Source organism: Schistocerca piceifrons, chromosome 3 (genome assembly GCF_021461385.2).
Source record: "Schistocerca piceifrons isolate TAMUIC-IGC-003096 chromosome 3, iqSchPice1.1, whole genome shotgun sequence".
NCBI lineage: Eukaryota > Metazoa > Arthropoda > Insecta > Orthoptera > Acrididae > Schistocerca > Schistocerca piceifrons.
In genome coordinates, this window is record NC_060140.1 from 757,427,609 (window position 1) to 757,453,196 (window position 25,588).

The window sequence follows — 25,588 nt, forward strand, 5'->3', positions numbered from 1 at the left end:
TGCAAACTTATTGACAACATAACGTACCTGAGCAGTATTATCTTCCTCTTCCGCTAGGTCAACAAGACATACATCATCTTCCTCAGAGCGAACCTTTAAATCCAGGAAAAAAAATCAAGTTCCATTAAAGACACAGGCAGAGCCAGATATTAGTTGCAACAGAATAATTTAGAATGGAACTGAAATCATGACAATGAAAGGAAAATAATCATTACTTTAAACTAAATAAATAAAATGAACACAAACTGCATGTAGCTATGGAAATGGTCCATCAGCCACATTGTCCGTAGTGCAGACTATTATTATCCCTTCTAGAGGACCTTTATGTAACTCATTTCATCTCTAGCCACTGCTTCACTTTCACTTCCTTCTTCTCACAATACTTGGAGGCACTTTTATTTAGCATTGATTAGTCATTAATTTTCGATTTATAAGGTCTCAATTTTTGTACCTTGGTTAACTTTTGAGACAATATGGAAGGAAGATTATAGAGCAAGTTAATAAAATGTACAAGGTACTGTTTCGAGTAAAACCAAAATGTAGATGCGAAAGGGAATGATGACCAGGCACTTAATCCATAATATATAAACAATTGTTCAACCACAATGAGGCATATCTGCACATTTTTCTGCATTACACTGACACACTACAGATTTATTTATATCCACTGTTAACACCATTTCTCCAATAATTGCTTGTAATGATTCAAGGAATTGTGATTATTTTGTTCACTTGGATTTGTGGTTCCTCCACTTGTATACCACATGTTTTTAAATCTGTTCCTGAAAATTATATTTACAGCACTTAACATTATGCTTCTCAAGCGTATCTCGTTTCTTACATTTTTCTGCTGTTTCTTTTTCTGTCCTTTGCCGTGGTTCTACTGAATATTCCCTGCATTACATAAACATCTCCCTCCCCCTCAATGGAAACATGAGACAAAAAAAGGCACTATATCAAACAATTACAATATTGTTTCTTTGTCTGGTTAGATGACAATGATATGTAAACTTCTGAAGACTGTATTCTTAGAGTGCCTGTTCTGTTTGCACAACTACACGAGTCAATTTCCAATGTCAACATTTTGTTGGTGCTTATGAAAAATTTGGAGCAATAGAAAATATGTTGGAATAGTCCAACAAGGAAACACTAACAGTAAATAATTTGAACAGGCACATGCTGCAGTGAGTAGTCTGCAGTGTGAAGTTCAGTTGGGCAGTGATACAATACAGAAATAAATTTGTAAGAAAATTACTCCAGATAGAATGGACACAGCTTTGGCCAGAGGAGGGCTCTGTCTACAGCACAATTTAATGACATCATACCCATACTTAAACAAATACATATGTATCTGGTTGCAGAGATTAAATTTTCATTTGGCAGAAAAACAAACAACATTTCATCCTTATTAGTTGTTGTTCTAATAATCTGTTGATACTTACGACATTCTGGGTGCATCAATTTTCTGTCTTTTTTTTATTTCAGTACTTTGGTGGATTTTGTATGAATGTCTCCCAGCATATCCACTTACTTACAATGTGTGTGTGTGCGCGCGCGCGCGCCCACACACACCACACACACACACACACACACACACACACACACACACACAGAGTCCATTGGACCTTTTTTCAATTTACCCTAAGGAACCCATCCCTGCAGTTTGTTGGTTTTATTATCCTGTATAGTATCTGATAATAATAGTTTCATGTGACTCAAGGGTGTAGTGCAAGTCTACAATTAGACACTACTTTACATCCATAGTGGACAAAACTGACTTGAGCCCTCAAGATGACTGGTGAGCCAAAAAATTAAAAGTACCAGAATGGAAGATGACAGTATTTCACACAACCACGATGGATTGTTGACCTGAGTGGAAAACCACTGCCATTGCACAGCACACTGAAGATGGAATCGACATCCTGAATCTCGCAGCCCGAACTTACAGGCAGAAGAGAGCAAAAGACATCAATGTATATACGTAGAGATGAGAAGACATGGACATAAGTCTAGATTACAATGTGCACCAGATGATGCTGGTAGTAGCAACTGTCCTCCATTTTCTTTTCACCTCTAAATGGCTTAATCTGGCTTATGCATTTGACTAGCCAAGGATATTTTCAATTTCCTGCCTGACATCTAAAACAGCAATCTGTTACAGACTTGTGCACCATAACATGAAACCCCATTGTGAAGCCTTGACAGAAATGATTAGTCTGAAGCCTTGACAGAAATGATTAGTCAAGTTGGAACTTATTTCTACAATATATTTGGGATAAATGTCAGCGTTGATCTTAAAAATTGAAATGCTTTATTTTAGAGATCGATTTCGGTCACTGTATGACCATCTTCAGTGCTTAAAATACATATGAGCCAACACACATGAGGATCTTAACACAATTGTGGCCCTATTTATAATTACCATCAAACAAATACAGAAACAGAAAAACACACACAGAAATACAGATTCTCATACATACCAAATTATTTGAACCTTGTGGGCCCATATAACAGCACAACATTTTCTATGAAGTGTAACATGTACTGTTATGATTACTTCCAACAGATATCTTTACTTTTACTGTATATAATACTTCAAAAAATTTACAGACAAGTCTCTATTGTAACCTTAGTAGTTGCCGATGCAATGTACAGTATGCTTATAGCATACACAGTTAACTAGCTAAGGTTAGTATTGCAAAAACAAGCATCATAGTGCCCCTATATTCCAAAGCATAAAACACAGAAATCAAATAATAATAATAAAAAAAGATCAACAAAAAACCAAAGCTTACATAAAAATAACATGATGTTTTCTTACTGTCAGAAGTCATTGCAAAACTTTAAAAAATGCTGTACAGGCATAATAAAAATGCAATAAAGTTACGTCCTCTGATGTAAAGTACAAGATAAAATTTTATGGGAGTATACCTAATGTAAAAACACATAGTGATTTCTTAAAAACAAGTACAGAAAAGTTTAACATCAAAAACAGCCCTTCTACACTTCCAAAAAAACATCGATTAAATGTCAAAACATTAATCCTTTGCAATGGGACGTTAGCCCTCTCTTGTCATACTCAAAGACTTGACCAACTTAATGACTGACATTATCAGTATAAATTCTTAACAGACATTTACAAAAAGTAATTAAAAAAAAAACTTAATAAAATAATCTCCGCTTTGATGTACCAGACCTGTAACACTACTCTTTGTCATGTGAGCAACTGATTTCAAATTTCAGTAACAAAAAAGAGAGCGATTATGGTAACTTTAATGAATAAACAGGCATATGCCACACATAAATAGCAAACAGGGCTCTAAAATAAAACTAGCAACGTAGTATATTACTACAGATATGCTGACAATACTGTTTTCTTAATCAAAGGAGAGAGTGCTGAATTTGATGAAGGCATTTTTCAATTCTGCTCTGAATATACTGCTTAGATTACCATTATCAGAAGCTGATTTCAAAATTGATTGTACAATGTAGGTGGTTTGAAAAGTTCTTGGAATCTCCATGAGAGGTCACCACTAGCTCAACAAATTGTCCACATGATATTCGTTGGACTGTTGCCTGTAATCACATGCTACGTCAGTGCTCTTGGAAGAGTGCTGTGGCAGTGACGTGGCTCTGTTGTTGTTGTTGTTGTTATTGTTGTTGATCCCACGAAGTGATTTGCGAACATGGAAAAAAATGGAGATTCGAGCAGTGATTAAGTACTTCGTAAAGAAAGGTATGAAAGCATAGGATATTCATACTGATTTCCAGAATACACTGGGGGACTCTGCTCCTTCATATTCAACTGTTGCCAAGGAGGCAAATGAATTTAAATTTGGCCGCGAGAGCTTAGATGATGATCTGCGCAGTGGCTGGCCAAGATGTGTCACTACTCCAGAAATCATTGCAAAAGTGCACAAAATGATCATGAAGGATTGCCGATTGAAAGAGCGTGAAATTGCTCTCGCTTGCCAGATGTCATCTGAAAGGGAATATCACATTTTAACTGAAGAATTAGAAATGAAAAAATTATCTGCTAGATGGATGCCACAACTCTTGACGCTGGATCGAAAACACATGAGAATGGAAATATTGGAACAATGTTCGGCCCATTTTAGGAAAACAAATAAGATTTTTTGGGCTGGTTTGTGACCACAGATGAAACTTGGGTGCACTACTATACCCCAGAGACAAAACAACAGTCAAAGCAGTGGAAACATGCTGATTCTCCGCCAACAAAGAAAGCAAAGACAATTCAATTCCTTTGGCGGGATAGGTAGTGGCATCAGTGTTCCGGGATGCAAAGTCGATTCTGTTTGTAGATTATCTCCCCACTAGCCAAACGATTACTGGAGAATACTATGCTAACCTCCTGGACAAATTGCAACAAAAGATACATGAAAAAAGGCCAGGTTTAGCAAGGAAGAAAGTCTTCTTCCATCAAGCCAATGCGCACCTGCACACGTGTGCTGTTGCCATGGCAAAATTACACAAACTAAGGTATGAATTGTTGCCACACCTGCCTTATTCACCTGATATGACTCCGTCAAACTTCCATCTATTCCCAAAACTGAAAATTTTTCTTGGTGGATGAAGATTCACTTCAAATGAAGAACTGATAGCCAAAGTTGACAACTATTTTGCAGGCTTCGAGGAAACTCATTTTTGAGATGGGGTCGAGGCACTGGAACATCGCTGGACCAAGTGTATTAATCTACAAGCAGACTACATTGAAAAATTAAAAAGTTTCAGTGATGTAAGTACTTTTTTTCTATTCCGTTCTGAGAACTTTTCAAACCACCCCCACATATTGTACATAGCAAGAGTAAATAACTACACTGATGATTTTGTGAGAAACATTAATAGTGAAAAGATAAAGACCAATGCTCAGGAGCGTGTGCCAGTTACAGATAGTATTGGATGAAAAAATTAGTTACTTTACTTTGGGATTTTTAGTACTAGAATAGCTGTGATTATCCAAAAATTAGGTGTGGCCATCCAATTTTTAACTGGTGACAGGTTCCATCAATTGTTAATTAATAGTATGTATAAATTTAATGTTTTGCAAGAGTCAGGGTTGAACAGGCCAGAGTGTGCTTATTGCAATACTACTAATGTGGGGCAGACAGGGAGAAAACTCGAAGTGAGATAGTGTGAGCATGTTGTGCTGGATTAATTTATATTGCCGACAGATCCAACTTCGCAGCAGATTTAACTGATACCAACCATGATCCTCCTGACTTGACACCACAGCTTTAATTGTTATGTAGGGGAGAAAAGGGCAGATATCCCTTCTCCTTGAGGAGATGGAGATTTTCTGCAATTTGAAATCCCGTAGTTGCACGTTGCTTAATGAGCAGAATGGACACTGCCCATTTTTGGAAGCGTTGTGAGAACAGCCTAGCGCATTGGCAAGGCCAGCAATGATACAGAAGATTAGCCAGCATGAAGCTTTTATGCAGTGCAACAAGCTGATTCACAATTTGAGTGTAAACTTGGTGCACATTTAGGCAAGCCTCTTCTTCAGCAATTTTTTGCTATGAGGTTTTTAACAGGTTTTCTAACAGCAAATGATGGATATTAGTTTCAGTTTTGAGTGCTATTTGTTATGTCTATTTGGCATATGCCTGTTTATTCATTGAAGTTACCACAGTCGCCCACTTTGTTGTTACTGAAATTTAACGTCAGTTGCTCATATGAAAAATAGCAGCATTACAGGTGTGGTACACCATCCGGCAGATTATTGTGTTTTTGTTAATGTCTTTTTGTTACTTTTTTGTAAATGCCTGTTAAGAATTTATGCTCATAATGTCAGTCATTAGGTTGGTCAAGTCTTTGTGCGTGTAACGTCCCATTGTAAAGGATTAATGTTTTTACATTTAATCGACATTTTTGGACATGCAGAAGGCCTGTTTTTGATGTTAAACTTTTCTGTATTTCTTTTTAAGAAATTACTATGCGCTTTTACCTTGGGATATTCCTATAAAATTTTATCTTGTACTTTACATCACAGGGCATAACTTTATTGTATTTTTATTATGCTTGGACTGCATCTTTTAAAGTTTTGCTATGACTTCTGATGGTAAAAAACCATCATGTGATATGTGAATTTAAAGGTTATTTTTATGCCTGCTTTGATTTTTCTATTAATGGTTTTTGTTGTATTTTATGTCTGCCTGTTGTACACTTTGGAAAATAACGGCACTACGATACTTATTTTTACAATACTGAGCTTAGCTAGTTGGCTATATAAGCTACAAGTGCACTGTACACTGGGATCAGCAACTGCTACTGTTACAAGATAGACTCTTCTGTAAATTTAAAAATTATTGTATGCAGTAAAAGTCTAAAAATTTATGTTGGAAGTAATCTTCAATCATCACAGTACATGTTACACCTCATAGAAAATATTGTGGTGTTGTGATATGGGCCTATAAGGTTTGAATAACTTGGTATGTACAAGAATCTGTATTTTTTATATATCTTTCTGTTTCCATATCTTTTGGTGGTGGTTATAAATAGGGCCACAATTGTGTTGTGATCATCATGTCTGATGGTTCTTACGTATTTTTATGCACTGAAGATGGTCACACAGTAACTGAAATCGATCTGTAAGATAAATAATTTCAATATTTACTGATGCTGCTATTTATCCAAAATATATTGACAGGAATACAGTCACGGTACACATGGTTGCCAATGGAATTAGACTTATTTCTACTTCATGTAATGTCCTTGTGAATTGCACAGTTCATGTTAAATTAACACTTGTTTTGCTGAACACAAATATCATAAGGAAGTAATCGTATCGACATGGAAGTGTAAGAACCCTTAGCTTCCGCAACAGGGTTCTGCAAGATGTTCAGTTATCAACTTGACACAATATTCTAACTGCCTGATATGTTTCACCCCACAAGATTACGCCACAGGGAACTGAGCTTCTTGTTTAATTTTTTCAAATGTGTTGCTACCTCAGTTTATCACCGAACAGTGAATCCAGGAGCTTCATACATGGAGTTTTACTGAATGTATGCTCACCCATTTCTACTACTGGTACCTGCAAGTCACTTTTATTTCTTTGGAACTGCATAACATGAGTCTGTTCAGTTATTTTCCTAGCAGGGTCTGGAATAAAAATGAATGTGTTTGGGTCCTCCATCAGTATAGTCGTGTAATCAGGAAACACCACTGTTTTACGCAAATAATTTATGCAGCTCAAGGACGGGAGCGGACCAACCGCCAAACCTCACAAGACATCATATTTAATGATTCCCCACTCCGAAATGACTCTAATCCCTTTGGTATCATGTATTAATATGACCACTGTTAAAACATGACTCCATCCATGTAAGTGGAGAGCCTTTAACACTACAGTTTTTGTTCCCCTGGAAGAATTTTATGACCAACACAATCCAAGGTACTGGCAAAGTCATAACAGGGTACTTTTTCTTGTTTTGCTCTACCAGATCTGAGTCTGGTAGATCAAATATCGCTCTCTCTGTAGATAAGCCATTATGAAAGCCACAAAGAGCTGTTATTTCAAGATTTTTCTCAGACAGGTGGTCCAATATTATGCTGTAAGTTGTTTTTTGCTAAATATTGGAAGGAGGGAGGTGCCTCTATAATCAGAGGTCACTTGCAAACATGAGTGGCACTATCACATACCTAAATCTTTCAGGAAAATATGCCTGATTACAAACATAATTATTTTCCATCTTATATTAGCTACGTTTAGTGGAAGTGGACACTGTACAATAATAAAATAGTATATCATTTGCAAGAGTCCCAAACAGTGATTGATAGTATCTTCAGATGCAGCACTTTGCAACAGTAACACAAGCTCGCAGATTAAATAGTACTCTTACTGTTAGTAAATTTTTAAATGATAAAACAACTGCAGAGCTACTGACACTTGCAAACGGATTTGTGCTTTCAAAACCTAAGGACCTGGGTGCATCTTATCTTAGGTGATACGTATCTTACCACTAATTCACATTCTTCATGATGCTTTAGTTCTGTCAGTCTGCTGCATTGCAGAAATGAGGAGGAGGAGGAGGCGGCAGTAGCAGCCTAATGTATGCAAATATCCAATAACGAATAAATTTCAAAAGTATAAAGAGACAGGTTTTATAATGTAAATGAGAAACAAAGGTGGTTCAAAAAGTGAGGTAAAATGGTTTATTGAGGAAATATAAGAGATACACAAAGTTACAAGGCACATAGTCACCACTGCTATCTAAGCATACGTTCCTCTGGTAAACTAATCCATCGAAACATGCATAAAATAAATTGGGGCTCTGCTTTAGGAGCTACTTAATAATAGTCTCCTGAATGTTTTGGCTTTAAAGTGGCGAGCAGCCAAATGCTTCAAATCTGGGCAATATGGAGACAGTTCCAATACATTCCATCTCCTCCTGCATTGCACAGTAACCAAGAGCATTCACAGTCTGTCCATGGGTGAAGTAATCAACCAGCAGCACACCCTGCTTGTCTCAAAGGATGGTGGCCGTAACTTTCTTCGCAGATATTGTTGTTCTGGGTAACACATAGGGAGAGGTGAGTGGACAGGTGGCTGTTCCTTCAGCAGGATCAGCAGGCACACATGGGGAGGGATTTGCTAGTTATCAGGAACTCCAAAGTATGTTGCACTATGGAGCCCCTTAGGAAGACAGCATTCAGGATTGGAAAGAAACCAAATGTGCACTCTGTATGTCTGCCATGGGACCTCATCCAAGTTGTTAAGGTGGCCTTGCCTGTGGCTATCGAGCATGCAGGGTGCAGTAGTCTGCAAGTTGTGGCTCAGATTGGCTCCAAAGACACCTGCCCCGTGGGTTCTGAGGCCATCCTCAGTTCAGACAGATGGCAGGTGTAGGTGGTGAAGGCTGCTGGCCTCACATGCAGGTCGCACATAAAGCTCACAATCAGCAGCATTGTTCCCAGAATCAATAGGGGTCCTTTGGTTTGGAGCCAATTGGAACATCTCAACCAAGGGCTTGCATCTTGTGACGGTCTCGGCTGCAGATTTCTGGACTTGCGTAATCACGTGGGGAATTGTAGGACTCCCCTTCATAGGTCAGGGGTGCATTATACAAAGGAAGCAGCTACATGGGAAGCAGAGAACTTGTGTAGTGCACATAATTTTTGTAAAGACTAGACTTTAGTTTGAGATAATGTGATGAACATTAGCCAGTCAACACACAGATAGAGAAACCAGGCCATTTTCATTTTCATAGCAAAGACGCTTCGACTGTACAAATTTTATCAGTAATTTGTCAAGAAATTTCTAACAACGTTCTCGAATTTACTGCCCTCCAGGCAAGTTATTGTGCCCAAATTATTTTTGGGACTAAGAGGTGGCTGAAACCTGAAGCAGAAAGTTCCAATATATTTGGTAAGTTATTGATGTTGAAACTGAATGTAACAGTCAAGTTATCCAGTTACATATAACAGGTCTAGGTGAAACCAAGTTAACTCTTGGATGTTTTTAATAGCTACCCAATTCCGAAGTGACTTTATCCTACCAAGAATAGACTGTGGTGTCCAGGGATTCATTGGAGTGGATCCAGACAAAGTCTTGCGAAGTACTTTGGAACACACTTCTGAACAATGTCTTGAGCAGCTAGTTCAGCAGCCCACACACAATGGAAATGTCTTAGACACTGTAGTTACGAACTGGCCAGCCCTTATCAATGTCATCAGTACAGGGAGGGGGATTACTGATCATGATGTAATCATAGTGACTATTTTTACAAAAATTAACAAGTCAGTCAAGAAGGTTATGAGAGCTTTTCTGCCAGAAACAGCAGATAAGCAGTTGTTAGCATCTCACTTAGACAATGAATTGGCATCATTTGGTTTCACTATGATAGTCATAGAGGTGCCCCAGAGCAAACTTTTAACAAAGGTACAAGCATGTGGAATAGGTTCTCAGATATGTGAGTAGTTCAAAGACTTCTTACATAATAGAACCCAGTACCTTATTCTTGATGGAAGTGTTCAACAGAGACAATGGTATTGTCAGGAGTGCTTCAGGGAAGAGTGACAGAACCACTATCATTTTCTATAGACATAAATGATCTCGCATACAGGGTGGCTAGCAATATGCGGTTGTTTGAGATGATGCTATGATGTATAGGGAGTTGTCGAAGTTCAGGTGACTGTAGGACAAAACAAGATGACTTATACAAAATTTATAGTTGGTGTGATAAATGGCAGCTAGCTCTGAATCTTGAAGAATGTAAGTTAATACACATAGGTACGAAAAACAAACCTGTCATGTTCAGATATGGCATTAGTAGTGTCCTGCTTGACACAGTCACATCGTTTAAACGTGTGGGTGTAAAGTTGCAAAACGATATGAAATGGAACGAGCATGTGAGGATTGTGACAGGGAAGGTAAATGGTCAAGTTCAGCTTGTTGAGAGGGGCACCTTCTGTCCACGCACCATATGGTGGATTGTGGAGTATGTATATGAAATATAGAGACTAATGGTGTGTCCATGGCACTGATGCTTTCTTCATCTCAGCTGTCACATGATGCACCCATGTTTTGTTCCCTGTGACATTAAAGTGCAGGAAAAGAACACCCTCCACCTGATACTGCTTTAAGTGTTGAAGTACAACCTCAATGGCCCAGTTTTACTTTCATCTGAGAGGTGCCAGGGTACCCAGCGAGAACATCCTGTAACGTGCATGGTCTCCATTACAATGCCGTTGGACATGTTCAGTTCATCTGCTATCTGTCTCACACAAATACGACGCCCATACTGAATCTACCCTTTGACATGGTACACATTGTCACTTCAGGTGTACAGACTTCGTCACCCTGTCCTTTGATCGTCCAACACACCCATTCTGCCATTATGAAATTCCTGGCAATGAAACCACACAATTTTCATGACATTATACTTGCTCCATGAACTTCCACTGCTTGGCTATATATTGCCGTTAGGAACATTTTCCTTATACACTAAAACCATTATTATTCCTCAAACTTCAATTACAGACTATGTACCTGTCAACATCTCCATCTTAAAACTGTACTTGGAAGTGCCATTGCACAGCAACCTTCAACTACCACTGATCTTTAAAAGTTTTATTGTCTCTTTTATCTAGACATGTAAGTTAATGTCCATGGAGTATTCACGTGGCATCGTTTGAAGAATGAGGTTCCATGACGAAGTCAGTACCTTACAACCTAACCACAAGTAAGCACAGCCACTGCCAGAAGCACTGCGTAGACAGGACCTCAATAGTTTCCAATTACCTGCATCAGAGCAGAGTGCCAGTCAGGCCACTCTGCAATCATTGCCAAAACCAAAAGCATTGTGTGACTACAGAGCCAGTAATGCAAGAGTTTTATTAGACAGAGTTATGTAGTGAAGTTTATAGTCGATTGTGCGCTGAGAGAAGGAACTATTATTCTGTAACGCATCATGTGATACATTAGTGTGAGGAAAGTTAAGTATTTCATCCTGTTCAAGCTATAACAACATGACAGAATAGTTTGTGTGTGTGTGTGTGTGTGTGTGTGTGTGTGTGTGTGTGTGTGTGTGTGTGTTGCAGTATTCACTCAGCCTCCTCCAGAAGTAAATCTAATACACCACCGCAGTGGTAATGGAGTTTTTTGCATGGCACAACAATTTATACAACATAAGAGCTTACTGGATCATCTTTGTACAACTATAAATTATGGTAAAACTGAAATATCCGAGATGAAAATAAAGAATATAAATGAATGTAGAAAGAAAAGCTAAATGAGAATGCACAGTCTGCTATTAAAATACAGGCTAGTAGAGATTAAAGATAAGCTATGGAGGACAAACTAGGAAAATAGAATTAAAACAGAGTACAAAAATAAATTAAAAGAATGGAATGACATATTGTTGCAACATTTCCTACACACTGCACATACCTGTTCTTCTTGGTGATGCTGCTCGTGTGGCTGCTGTTGCTCCTCATGTTGACGAGTGTCTTCATATTCATAACTCTGAGAAGTACCCTGTTTAAATTGATCTATTTCATGTGCTCCACGCACACCCTCTTCAACATGTGGAACGTGGATTTTGTAGCCACAATCTTATTGAAACAGAAAAAGAAAATGTCAAAGCAGCACTGTTTAATGGGTGGTACTACTACTACTACTACTACTACTACTACTACTACTACTACGGTGACTGCCACCACCACTACTTTGTAAGTATGTCCAAAGCAAGCAGATGGAAGATGTTTCTATACAAAGTGTTTAAAAATGTGTTCCATATTCTTAATGGAGGTAGTACTGGCTAGAACTAGAAAATCTTATACATTTATGTCTAGAAACAAATAATTCAAAGAAATATAGACCATTCTGTCCTACGTTTGCCATCTGACATTTGATACTACAGAATGCAGCAGATGTTACCACTAAATCTTAAATGTACCTGAGCCTTCATCCAAAAACTCATGAAGCTGAGTGAATACATCTTGCTGCCCCCAGATTTCATGACGCGCATGGGACAAACACTCCCATGAACTGGGCAGGTTGTCGACGGGTAGGAATACACCAACGCCTTTACATCCACCCACCTTTCCATTCTGCAAGCCACCTTATTGTACACGATGGAGGGTACCTCGTGTACAATTGTCACCTCCTCCCTTTCCTGTTACAGTAGAGAGTTGCTTGCAGGAAAAATGGTTGCCATTAAGAATCCACATCAGCTTGCATCTCCGAAATTTTACCTCCATGGTCTTTTCCCAAAATTTACGTAGGAGGAAGCAATATACTGATTTGCTCTTCTGGGAAAGTACACTCATGGAACTTCAACATTAAATCACACCTTGATGCACAATGCATTCCTTGTGAGGTCTACAATTGGAGTTGGATGAGTACATTCATTACACTATTGCACTTACTAAACAAACCTGTGATTACACAAGCTGCTTAACTTTAGATCTTATCTGTTTCCTCTGTCAGTTCTTTCTAGTATGATTTCCACACTCAGAGCAATATGCAAGTATCAGTCAAATGAAGATTTTGAAACCTACCTCCTTCGGGTGGACTGTGCTTCCTGAGGATTCTTATAATGAATCTCAGTTTCACAGCTGCCTCTCCCGCGATTCATTTTATGTGATCATTCCACTTTAAATCTGTATGCATACTCCCAGGTATTTTATGGGCAGCACTGCCTCTGGTACTTGTTCAGAAATCATGCAATCAGACATTACTTGGTTTCGCTGCCTATTCACAGGCTGTAAGTTACTTTTTTTTATGTTGAGAGTCAACTGCCAATCACTGTGTTGAATGTCAATCCTCTGCAGAGCTTCCTGCATTTCACTAAAATTTTATACCATTTCTGTTTCTCTGCACACAACTATATCATCCATGAACAGCTTCAATGTGCTCCTGAAGGTCACTTAGTCATGTAGGATATGTTGCAGGGAGAGTTCCAACCTGTACAATTCGTAACAGCTGGTGCTGTTGGGAAGAATCCAAATGGAAGCAACCAACACCACCTTTCCGGAAATGTGCAGGTGAGGATTCTCCATGCAAAGTATTCTTCATTTCTGTGCACTTCCTAGCCTCAACTTTCATTAGTCCCTGTCCTTCATCTGCCTGTAACCTTCTCCCTAACCCACTCCAACATTATATATACCTGCTATACCCCCAGTGCACCTGCATAGTCCTTTCCCCTTCTGTGCTTCCTTCCACTCCTAGGGACAGGATAGTGGGCTTCTAGGTGCAGCAATGGGAGCTGTGTAAAAGAGACCATCGTAATGAAGACCGAAGATTATGAGCAGAAGATCCGGGACCTATTAGATCCAACAATGCACCGAAAACTAAGCGCAGATCCAATGCAGCGTATCACATGGAATATGAGCCAGTTAACCAACAGTTAATCAAGGCATCTTCTCTGCCAGTGGACATACAGAGGAACCTGCACAACACAGAAGCCCTACAATCTCAGCTAAGTGGATTATCTAAGATCCATAAGAATAACATTCCACTAAGAGTGATTGAGAGCGCTCCTGGCTCATCGCATGTCAACTGGCACAAAAACTTTCCTCTTTGCTCCTGCCGCACGCTGGGAAGACCGACACATACATAGAGGACATACGACATTTCACTGAGAAGCTGAAGCAACTAAAACTTGCACCAAATGATATCCTGGTTGGCTTTGATGTTGTTTCTTTTTTTACGAAACAACCACTCAGTGACTTTCTGGAGCACATTGGTTTCATTTCCCCCACAAGAAATCACAACGCTCTTTCATGCATGTCTCACTATGAGCTATTTTTACGAACAGCTGGAAGGTGTCACCATGGGTAGTTCACATAGTGCAGTGATGGACAACTGCTTCATGGAACGTTTCGAAGCACAGGCACTGGACTTGGCACTGTGTAAGCGTAAGGTGTGTACAGATATCTACATCTACATCTACATACTTACTCCACAATCCACCATACGGTGCGTGGTGGAGGGTACCTCGTACCACAACTAGCATCTTCTCTCCCTGTTCCACTACCAAACAGAACGAGGGAAAAATGACTGCATATATGCCTCTGTACGAGCCCTAATCTCTCTTATCTTATCTTTGTGGTCTTTCCGCGAAATGTAAGTTGGCGGCAGTAAAATTGTACTGCAGTCAGCCTCAAATGCTGGTTCTCTAAATTTCCTCAGTAGTGATTCACGAAAAGAATGCTTCCTTTCCTCTAGAGACTCCCAACCGAGTTCCTGAAGCATTTCCGTAACACTCACATGATGATCAAACCAACCAGTAACAAATCTAGCAGCCCGCCTCTGAATTGCTTCTACGTTCTCCCTCAATCCGACCTGATAGGGATCCCAAACGCTCTAGCAGTACTCAATAATAGGTCGTATTAGTGTTTTATAAGCGGTCTCCTTTACAGATGAACCACATCTTCCCAAAAGTCTACCAACGAACGGAAGGCGACTATCCGCCTTCCCCACAACTGCCATTACATGGTTGTCCCACTTAATATCGCTCTGCAATGTTACGCCCAAATATTTAATTGACATGACTGTGTTAATCGCTACACTACTAATGGAGTATTCAAACATTACGGGATTCTTTTTCCTATTCATCTGCATTAATTTACATTTATCTATATTTAGAGTTAGCTGCCATTCTTTACACCAATCACAAATCCTGTCCAAGTCATCTTGTATCCTCCTACAGTCACTCAACGACGACACCTTCCCATACACAGCATCATCAGCAAACAGCCGCACATTGCTATCCACCCTATTCAAAAGATCGTTTATGTAAATAGAAAACAACAGTTGACCTACCACACTTCCCTCGGGCACTCTAGATGATACCCTCACCTCCGATGAACACTCACCATTGAGGATATGTTGACGATACCTTTGTTGTGTGAAGCCATTGTTATGAACAGCTCGGTGACTTAATAAGACATTTGAACAGCCTCCATGCCAACAAAAAATTTAGCATGGAAGAGGAAAAGGACAAAAACCCACTATTTCTAGATGTGTTGGTCAGAAGGGATGGTGAAACCCTGGGACACAGCGTGTATCGAAAACCTACACACACGGACCGATACCTCTACAAACTATCAAATCACCACCCAAACCAGAAAAGAGGTATGATTAATACTTTCATAAAGCAAGGAAGATGAGTATGTGAGCTCCAGAACCTCAGACATGACATACAACACTTGGAAAGTGTTCTGAGGAGCAATGGGTATTCCACAAGTTACATAAAAGTATAAAAGAGTCAAACACCCACTCAGTAAAGTGACAAATCAGAAAAAGAGATGTCGGGTGCAGCCTTTCTGCCATACATTCCCAGAGTGATGGGCAGAATTGGCCGTATATTGCTCAAACATGGCATAAAGACTATTTACATATAGACAAAGAAGATCAAAGAGTGTCTCAGACAGGCAAAGGAGAAAAGGGACCCCACTTGCAATGTCGGGAATATACTGCTTACCATGCACATTTGGAAAAGTTCATGTCGGAATGACTGGACGATCAATCACACCAGGATCATAGAAAATAAGTGACATTGCAGGTTGGAGCAGCCAGAGGAATCAGATGTGGCAGAGCACGCATTGTGCTAGACTGACCACATAATAAAATTCGCCAACACGGAAGTTCTGGCTGTAGAGAAGAGCTATCACACCCGCTTGTTCAGAGATGATATAGAAATACACAAACACGAGAACAGCTTCAAGAAGAAAGAAGAAAACCCTCAGACATGGCACACATGTACATATAGTCTGCGGCTGCAAGCTCATCTCCAGTCCACCATCAGCAATGGGGAGTTGAAACTTGGACACTGTCAACCACTCATGCTGGCGAAATGTCAGAAAAATCATCAAACAAACGTCGGCCGAAGGACCCAAGACAGAAGCCAACAAGAAGTTTGTTTTGAAAGAGAGTCAAACACTCCTTGAATTAAGGAATTCATTACACATTCTCTCACGTAGCCTAATTAATCTTGTGTAAAAGGAAATTAACTTTCAAAATAAAATTTCTCAAACCACCATTCATAATATTTTCCCGTGTTGTGTTAACAATGTAAACAGTAGTGACATCGCACTCATTAAAAGCAGTTTGTTGTTACGAATTATTGCATGGTCTTTGTCCCAAAGTCTTCAACACGTTTTGCTGTCAGCAGACGCTAATGTGTGTGCACTGTGTTTTGTTGTAAATGGCACATTTTCTTCGCAACTGAAGTTTTATTTTAGTGTTATCCACTTATTTATGATTTATCGCTGCAGTACTATTTTACAGTAGTGGTTAAACTGAAATTCTTTCTTAGACTATTACTTCTGACAAGTCAAAATTACAAAAAATTTATGGAAAACTAATATAATGAAAAATTTCTGTGTTTTTCAGGGTGAGTATACACACTAATCACCACTAACATCTTCTCCGGTCCCTACCCTGCTATCCTTCCTCCTCCCTGTCCCTCAACTTTTCTGTACCACCATTACCCAATCCAGCAAATAACACTTCTCACCTCAAACACACTCTTAATGCCTGGAAACAACACTGGCCAAGTATGTGAGAAACACCTGAGTGAACATGTGCAAGTTTCTACATCTGATGAACGATTATGTCTGACAGATGAAGAATATTTAGCAGCCATTTTGAGTGTGCCTGTCGCTATGTGGTGAGCAACAGTTTATCCTTTTCATATTGTTGTTACTGCATTACAGATTTTCAATTGTTTGAATATGCTGAAAGTGATATGGATAAAGAAATGCTTATGCAAAACTGTTCATGCAAAAGTATGGTTTATGCCTTCACCACCTCCAATTCTTCACACACTTCTTTCAGAATCATTCTGTACAACAATCTGTTCTCACTATACAAAATACGAAAACTGTAAGAGCTTATGTGATCCTTTTGCCCTGATGTGAATGATCTCATATCTGTAAGTCACTGGAACAACTTACTGAATATGGAATACAGCATACATGACAAGAGTGTGATAGCAGAAGATCAAGATGCTATTTCCCATGTAGAGTGATAAGACTACAATGCACTGTTTACATCGTTCACACATTACAGAATTGCTAATCTTATTCCGACACTAGCGAAAGCTCAAAGTGATACATACAAAATGGCTAATAGGAGGCAGCTGTAAGTGCTACACCTGGCAACAGAATGGCAGTTTGAGAGTGAAATAGAGAGACAAACATAGCCAATAACAGTAAACAATTAATATCAACAGGATGTCAGCCTACACCATTCAGTACTGACCACTGCTGACTCTTGTAAAACAGCTCACATCTGAACAAGTTTTAGTTTCCAAGGACATGTTTGTAGGACTTTTGCTTGACCAGTACTATCTCCATAAGAATTTGGGACACATTTTTTAAGCGCATTATATATTATGTGTTGATATTTTGTAAATCAGAGTTAACATGAAATCGAATCTGATTATTAGGCATAAACAGTATTTAAAAGTAACTCTTAAATGGAACAATTATAATGTTAAGAGAGATATTTGTGAGTAGTTACCTTATAAACCACAAACAACATTCTTGTTGCTTGTATTTCATGATAAAGTATTCATTGGCTTTAGCTGCTTGTCCCAGGAGATTACTTTGTAGAACAGCAGGGAGTAAATGTATTCAAAGTACTGTTGATTTGTTTCTTGAGGTCAGTGCAAGTAGAGAGACTTACATGGTGTAATTTATTATTAACTAACCTGCTACAGTAAAGAGATACGAGACAGAAGAAGCATTGTCTTGTATAAGGAATTTGTACATGCCAGCGTGCAGCAGCACTTGCATTAATGAGTTGGAACTATAGGAACATATTTCTCTCAAAGGCTCAAACTCTCATACTCCTCGGTGAAAATCACATACTGATTTGACCAGCAAAGACACTGACAAAACTAATGCCAGAGCAGTACAACAGGTCAGATGGAAATTGCTGATGCAATTCCTGTGCATCACGTGCCATCCCTCCCTGTAGGTGGTATGTGATGGCCTCACCCGACCACCTTGAGAAATGAACAAGGACTACCAACTTATTCTGTTCAACATTTGTTAAATAAGCAAGTCCAAATCAGATCAGTACGTGTTGCTATCCTGAAGAATGGAACACTGACTGTACACAGCAGAGAACTGCCAAACTTGGGACACAGGAGAACAGCAGTAATTAATTTACAGTGAGACTATGAACACAAGAAGAGTTGCGGTAATGGCAAGCGAGATGCTTCATAGCTGTCTGTCACTTGTTCATTGTTTTCTGGCTACTTAATATCAGTACCCAGTACACAATAGCTGCCATTTGCACATCTTTTCTATGTATGTACCCTAGGCAGGCTGTCATGAGGGAATTAAAGATAAATTTTGGCTAGAACTGCAGGATGGCACTAAAACACATCACTGTAACAGGGTGTAATGTACTCTTCTGTACACTCTCAAGGGTCTACTGGTGGTGTCAATGATGGGTATAATCACCATGTCGATCATAGATTAGGAGGACAATTAAATGCAAACATCTCAGTTTTTTTTAAGAAACACATCTCTCACCTTACCACATACACAAGTAGATGCTATAACAACCATACTGATAACATTTTACTATGGAGAGCAGATTTTGCAATAGCCATTATTGCAAAAGCCATACAATCACAATGCAGCAACATGAACTGCTATATGCCCGCTTGAAAATCAGTGGCTACAAGGGAAAAGAGGGCACAGCACAATGAGACATTCAAAAATTAAATGGTGGCAACTTTGACAGAATGAAACATTTAATTATAGAGTTAAATTTCATCAATAAATTCTCTTATGGCTGATCAGTGCTTGTACCTCAGTTGCTGCTACAGTGAAGTCTACAATCGGTATTACAATACCTCGCCACATCAAAGTAAACAAACTAATATGGGAAAACCAAGCACAATGTTCATGTGAAGAAGGTGACATATACGCAGTTAAAACGCTAGAAACTGCTTAAAGCAATAAAAATTATAAAATTATAAAAAGTGAAGATGGAAGTTGCATAAGGCAAAGCACAACACTTGCAGCTATTTTTGATCAGTTATAAACAATGAAGTAAGGTTCAGTGGCTAAGTGCCTAAATACAAATTGAGTGGGGTTCCCATATACATGTTAGGAAGATGATTCAGATTTAACACTCCACTGATAACAGGGTTCAATCTTCAGTCGGTCCTCGGATTCCCTGCCTTACTTGCTCATATGGTATATCCTCTAGGACTGTGGTGTTTCAGAGAAACTTCCTGAATGAGTAAAGATGTAACACAAAGGCAGCAACAGCCAAGTGATATGCCCAGCAGGATTATTACAAAGTTTCCTTATGGAAGTGGATGTGTGTAGTGGGGATCTGATTTGTCACCTCAACTCTTTAGTCTTATCATGGACACCTTCACAAGGAATCTGCAGAGAAAAGTCCCATGGACACCGTTGTACGCCGATGACATCATGTTTGCTACTAAAACAAATACTTGAAAATCATGCATATTAAACCAACTGGCTTAAACTAGAGAAAGAAGTAAGTTTTCAATAGTTGGTATCCCATATGAAAAGTACGAAAAAAGATTGGGGGTTTAATACTCCACTGATATTAAGGTCATAAGAGATGGAGCAAAGGCTTCGATTCATAAAATACAGGGGAGAAAACTGGCTGTGCTCTTTCAAAGGAACCATACTGGCATTCAAGTTATTTAATGAAATCATGGCTATGCCGTCTCACTTCGCCATATGCAAAGTGATGGTGGCACAAATGACGATGGACAAGCCAAAGTTAGTGCAGCACATGTGCATTAGTTCAGTGACAAGATGTCTCATTCTGAGCAAATTCACTCCAGTTATATTTGAAATATATAAGACAGTTTTCCACTGTGTATGGAACAGAGTGGCAGCCAACATTAAAAATTCTTGAGCACTCTCCCTCTGTCATGGAAATGCAGACTTAGATACCAGCAGTGACTTTAACGAACTGCAAAGAAACAGTGCCATGAGACATAAGGGCATAAAATGCAGCCAACATATCAAAATCATTTTTGAAGTTGGAAACAGAACTTATCCCACTACAATATGAAGTAAATATAATGAAAATAGTTGTGGCATGCTGTTGTGTGCCATAGTCAAAGCTGCCCCTTGTAGTGTAATACATCACTTTGGGAAATGATGTGCTGTGTGGCATCTACCGAACTGATGAATGATGATCGCCACAACAAAAATTTTATTTAAATAATGAGTTAGTATAGTATACTGTTTGAAAGTTTGTTTTCTTTATGTGCATGTATTCTGGAATGGGTGGACACAGCATATATGCAAGCTGGGACAATAGCGCTACTAAATTGTGTGGTACCTGCTGTTTGGGAGGTTTATCACATGTTGTCGGGTCCTGCCTTGGAGATATGGTGTGCCCTATGGAAGAAGAACTGCCATGACAATCACAATGACACCATGAGAACAGCTGAAGCTGTTTTGGATGTTGTTTTTCTGCTAGGTGTCATCTGAGAGATAATGAACATCAATTAATATCGCATGAAATTGTAACTGATACAGTTTGTTTGTCAGGAAAGATTGTATGATGTGTTCCACTATTGTAACTAATTGCTAAACATACTGATATAAATGAAGAAGGCCTGTACATCATTTCTTGGAAGACTGGGATTTATGACAGACCTCTTCAGCTTCCAGCGCAGAAGAAGCTGCAGGAGAAAGAATCTACGAAGACATACACGGTTATTCTGACTTGGGATTTTAAACATAGGAGGTCAGAATTATTAATTAATGGTAATTAGAAATTCATTTATGAGTATAAAACATCACATAACATACAGACTGGGAAGAACACCTCACCCACAAGCTGCGCTAAATTCATTTTTGTGTTTCACTTTCCTGTTTCGTAGTCAGTTTATCATCCAAATTACAGCCACAACATAAATTTGCATTCCAGTAACAGTGCAATCTAACAAGATTAAACAAAAGGGATTTGCTCGTGTGACACATTAGCGCAAGGACAAAACACTGGACTGTTAACGGAACAATCAAGAGTTCAAATACATGGCCAAACTTTTTTTAGCTTATTTGTTATTTTACTCTAAGAAAATTATGTTCTTGCTCTTTCATCAATTTAACAGTTACTTAAGCTAAGTGTTTCGTTATTTTATTTCTACAGGAATGAACATAAGAAACTGAGAATTTATAGAAACAAGTATTTCTTGGTTTTAGTTGCTGATTGATATACTAAAATGAAATGAAGATTTGTCTTGGCTGAAAGCTACAGAACTGGAATATGTGAGAAAGAAACATGACAATACAGAAAATTACCTAGGCATGCAGATAACTATAATTAATGGAATTTAATATGACACACTTCTGTTACTAAATTACATGAGCTGTGGAACAGCCGAAACTTTCAGAGCAAATACAATGGCAGACTAATTCTGGCAAAGGAAGAGAAGCAGCGTTTTGTTTACTTCAAAAACATAAGTAATCTAATACAATTGCTAGGTGATTCCACAGTTCTCCCTGCCTTTATAATGAGAGAATACTTATTGGCATATGGCTCAATGTCCATGGTACTGGGGGGGGGGGGGGGGGGGGCCTGTCACTGGTAGTTGCACTATGCCTTTGTAGGTGGAAATACACATAATAGCCGTAAGTTAGTGCAGATCTCAACAACTAGACAAAATAAATTACCTAAAACCACAGTGTTATTATATTAGATTCTAATAAAAAAATCATAAGACTGTAATTTCATGGAGTACAAAAGTGATCATAAATAAATATTTACTTAAGGTTTGTCTCAGGCGCTTCCTTAAATCAGCAATTGTTTCATTTTTCAGTCTTTTTGTGCGCCTGAGGAACTCATTTTCTCGAAGAAGGGACAATTTCTCCATGATGATCTGTTTATTCACTCTATTTTGCTTTTTTCTCATCATAGTGACCCTTTTTTGAAGCATTCGTACTTTCTCCTTCTCTGTTTCAAGCTGGAAAGGTATATAATAAATAAAGACATATGGCACAAATATTCACAATGAAGACAAATATTTCTAGCAAACTTTCATATGGAACAACACACACACACACACACACACACACACACACACACACACACACACACACACACACACACACACACAACTCTTTTACCAGTGTCTTCATCCATGTAAGCACATACACTGACAAAAAAAAATCACAACACCAAGAAATAATTATGGTACAGTAATGAAATTCCTGGAATACGTTTGTTTAGGTAACATATTTAAGTAATTAACACTGCAAGATCACAGGTCAATATAAGCGGCAGATAATCCATTGAAAATGAGAAATGCTGATACAATAATAACCAGTGTAACAGCCCAAATGTCGAAATGCAAGCATGCAAATGTGCATGCATTGTGTTGTACAGATGCTGGATGTCAGTTTGCAGGATGGAGTTCCATGCCTGTTACGCTTGGTTGGTCAATACAGGAACAGTTCATGTTGATTGTGGATGACACTGGGGTTGTCGTCTAATGATGTCCCATTTGTGCTCGACTGGAGACAGATCTTGTAATTGAGTACACCAAGGCAACATGTCAACACTTTATAGACTGTAGAGCATGTTGGGCACAACAGCAGGTTGTGAATGAGCATTATCCTGCTGGAAAACAAAATACACCCTAGAATGCTGTTCCTGAATGGCAGCACAACAGGTCAAACCACCGGACTGATGTACAAATTTGCACTCAGGGTGCATGGGATAATTAATTAATAGAGTGCTCCTGCTGTCATACAAAATAGTACCCCATGCCATGACTCCAGGTGTAGGTTCAGTTGGTCTAGCATGCAGACAGGTTGGTTGCAGACCCTTAACTGGCCTCCTATTAACACACAGCCACCACTGGCACCAATATAGAACCAAATTTCATACGAAAACACGACAAACTTCCATCCTGCCCTCGAATGCCCTCTCACGTGACACCACTGAAGTTGTAATTGACAGTAGTTTGGGGTCAGTGGAATACACGCATCAGGACATCTGGCTTGGAGCTGTCTTTGAAATAACCAATTTGTAACAGTTTGTTGTGTCACTGTAGTGCCAACTGTTGCTCTAGCTGCTGTTTAGATGTGCCACAACCAAATGCTGAACATGATGGGTCTTCCCTCTCGGTAATGCCACGTGGCTGCCTGGAGCCCTGTCCCCTTGCAACCGTGCAATCTCATGGTCATCACTGCCAGCAATCATGTACAGTGGCTACATTCCTGCCAAGACTTTCTGCAGTTTCGCAGATGGAACATACATCTTCTCTAGCCCTATTACATGACCACACTGAAACTCAGTGAGGTGCTGATAAAGGCGTCGTATGTATCCTTAAAGGTATTAGTGACTAACATCAATTCACTAAGTCCAACATCAATTCACTAAGTCCAATCTCAAAGTTAACAAACACTCATGACTGTTGCAATGTGTATTTAAAACAAACCTGATTTGCAACCCCCTAGAGGCTTAAGAGGACCACACCCTGGTTCATGTCGAAAAAAATCAATTTTCGGTTTTCATCATATTTCGATAGATTAAGGTTTTATTTAAGTACTTTGAAAAGGATTTTGGTGAAAAAAAAACTTTTTTGAGCATTTAAAGAGCATTTTCCTACCACATGTGTTTATGTGCCACAATCACTTTTCTGTCACCCACATTTCTGCATATATTTTAGATCATTATATCCCCTACATTGCAGGTTAGGGATTTCTTTATTTACTCCTGAGTGTGTTTGCTATCCTTGGAATGCAACGGTCGGTATTCTTTTGTTTCTGCTGTTTGTAAACAACACACTTTCAAACAAGCGGTTAGTTTTGTTCAAATGTGATTGTGAGTAGTTATTATACTTACGTTTGCAGTGCTTGTTTACGTGTGTTTTGTTGTGTTTATTGAAGAATATGAAATGTTAAGGCATTTTCAAGAAACGACAATTTAGAGGATACAAGTTTAGAAAGCTTTCTGTACAAGAGGTTATGTCACCTGGCAATGATGTTTCTAATTCTAATTCTTCAACAAGTGCATCATCAAAGAAGCTCTCACCATTTCAAGGGTGTTACAACGAATTTACTGTAAGTGACAAGGGGTGCAGTAACGTTATTATAAATTTGAGAATATTATCAGACATAATTTCTAAATTTGTACAATGTAGACAGTGTGGTGAGGCACAGAGTCTAAAAATTTGTGAGAGAGCCAGTGGGAGAAAAGACCTAGCAATTGCTTTGGATTTAATTTGTACTAAATACTCAGCTGTGATTTCATTTATGAGTTCTTCAAAACCAGATGCAAGTGCCTTATGAAATCAATACTAGATTAGTTTATGCCTTATAATATATTGGCAAGGGCATGGCTGCAGGGAGAACATTTTGTTCAGTGATGAACTTACACCAACCACCAAATAAATTTGCCCTGACTGTAATATTAGAGAAAGCTGTATGTGAGGTCAGTGAGAAAAGCATGAAACTGGCTGCTAGGGAAACAGTGGAAGAAAATGATGGATGTTCGAATATTGCAGTTGCACTTGATGGAAGTTGGCAGAAAAGAGGACATACTTCTCTGAATGGAGTAATGACTACCACGAGTGTAGACACCGGTAAAGTGTTAGATGTGGAGATAATGTCTAAATATTGAAAATGTTGTAAAGTCAATGAACATAATGAACACAACTGTGTGGCTAATTTCAGAGGAACAAGTGGTGGTATGGAAGTTCTTGGAGTACTACAAATATTTCATCGCTCCGTAGAAACAACTCCATAGAAACAAGTGGTGTATGGTACACCAAATATTTGGGCGTTGGTAACAGTAAGGCATACAACAATGTGGTGAACTCTAAGCCATTTGGAGGTGCCATTATTAGCAAAATAGAATGTGTATGCCATGTTCAAAAACGTTAGGGAACAAGGCTGAGAAAACTAACTGTTGATATGAGAGGAAACAAATTTGAAGATGGAAAATTGTTGACTGGACAAGGTTGGTTAACTAAAACTGAAATAGAAAACTTGCAGGTATACCATGGGCAGGCAATTAGGAGAAATAAAGAAAATCTGGAGGCAATGAAGAGAGATGTTTGGGCCATATTCTTCCATAAGTCCTCTACTGATGATA

At 38.8% G+C, this 25,588-nt stretch overlaps 1 protein-coding gene across 1 annotated transcript in view; it reads right to left on the reverse strand.

The window, feature by feature from the left end:
- Window positions 1-25,588, reverse strand: part of LOC124788324 (nucleoprotein TPR-like) — a 393,071-nt gene that overhangs the window by 47,740 nt on the left and 319,743 nt on the right. The window contains exons 22-24 of the mRNA XM_047255562.1: window positions 22,256-22,451; window positions 11,915-12,078; window positions 28-93 (exon numbers count right to left, since the gene is read on the reverse strand). Of these exons, the coding sequence (XP_047111518.1) occupies window positions 28-93; window positions 11,915-12,078; window positions 22,256-22,451 (426 nt within the window). The remainder of the gene's footprint in view (window positions 1-27; window positions 94-11,914; window positions 12,079-22,255; window positions 22,452-25,588) is intronic.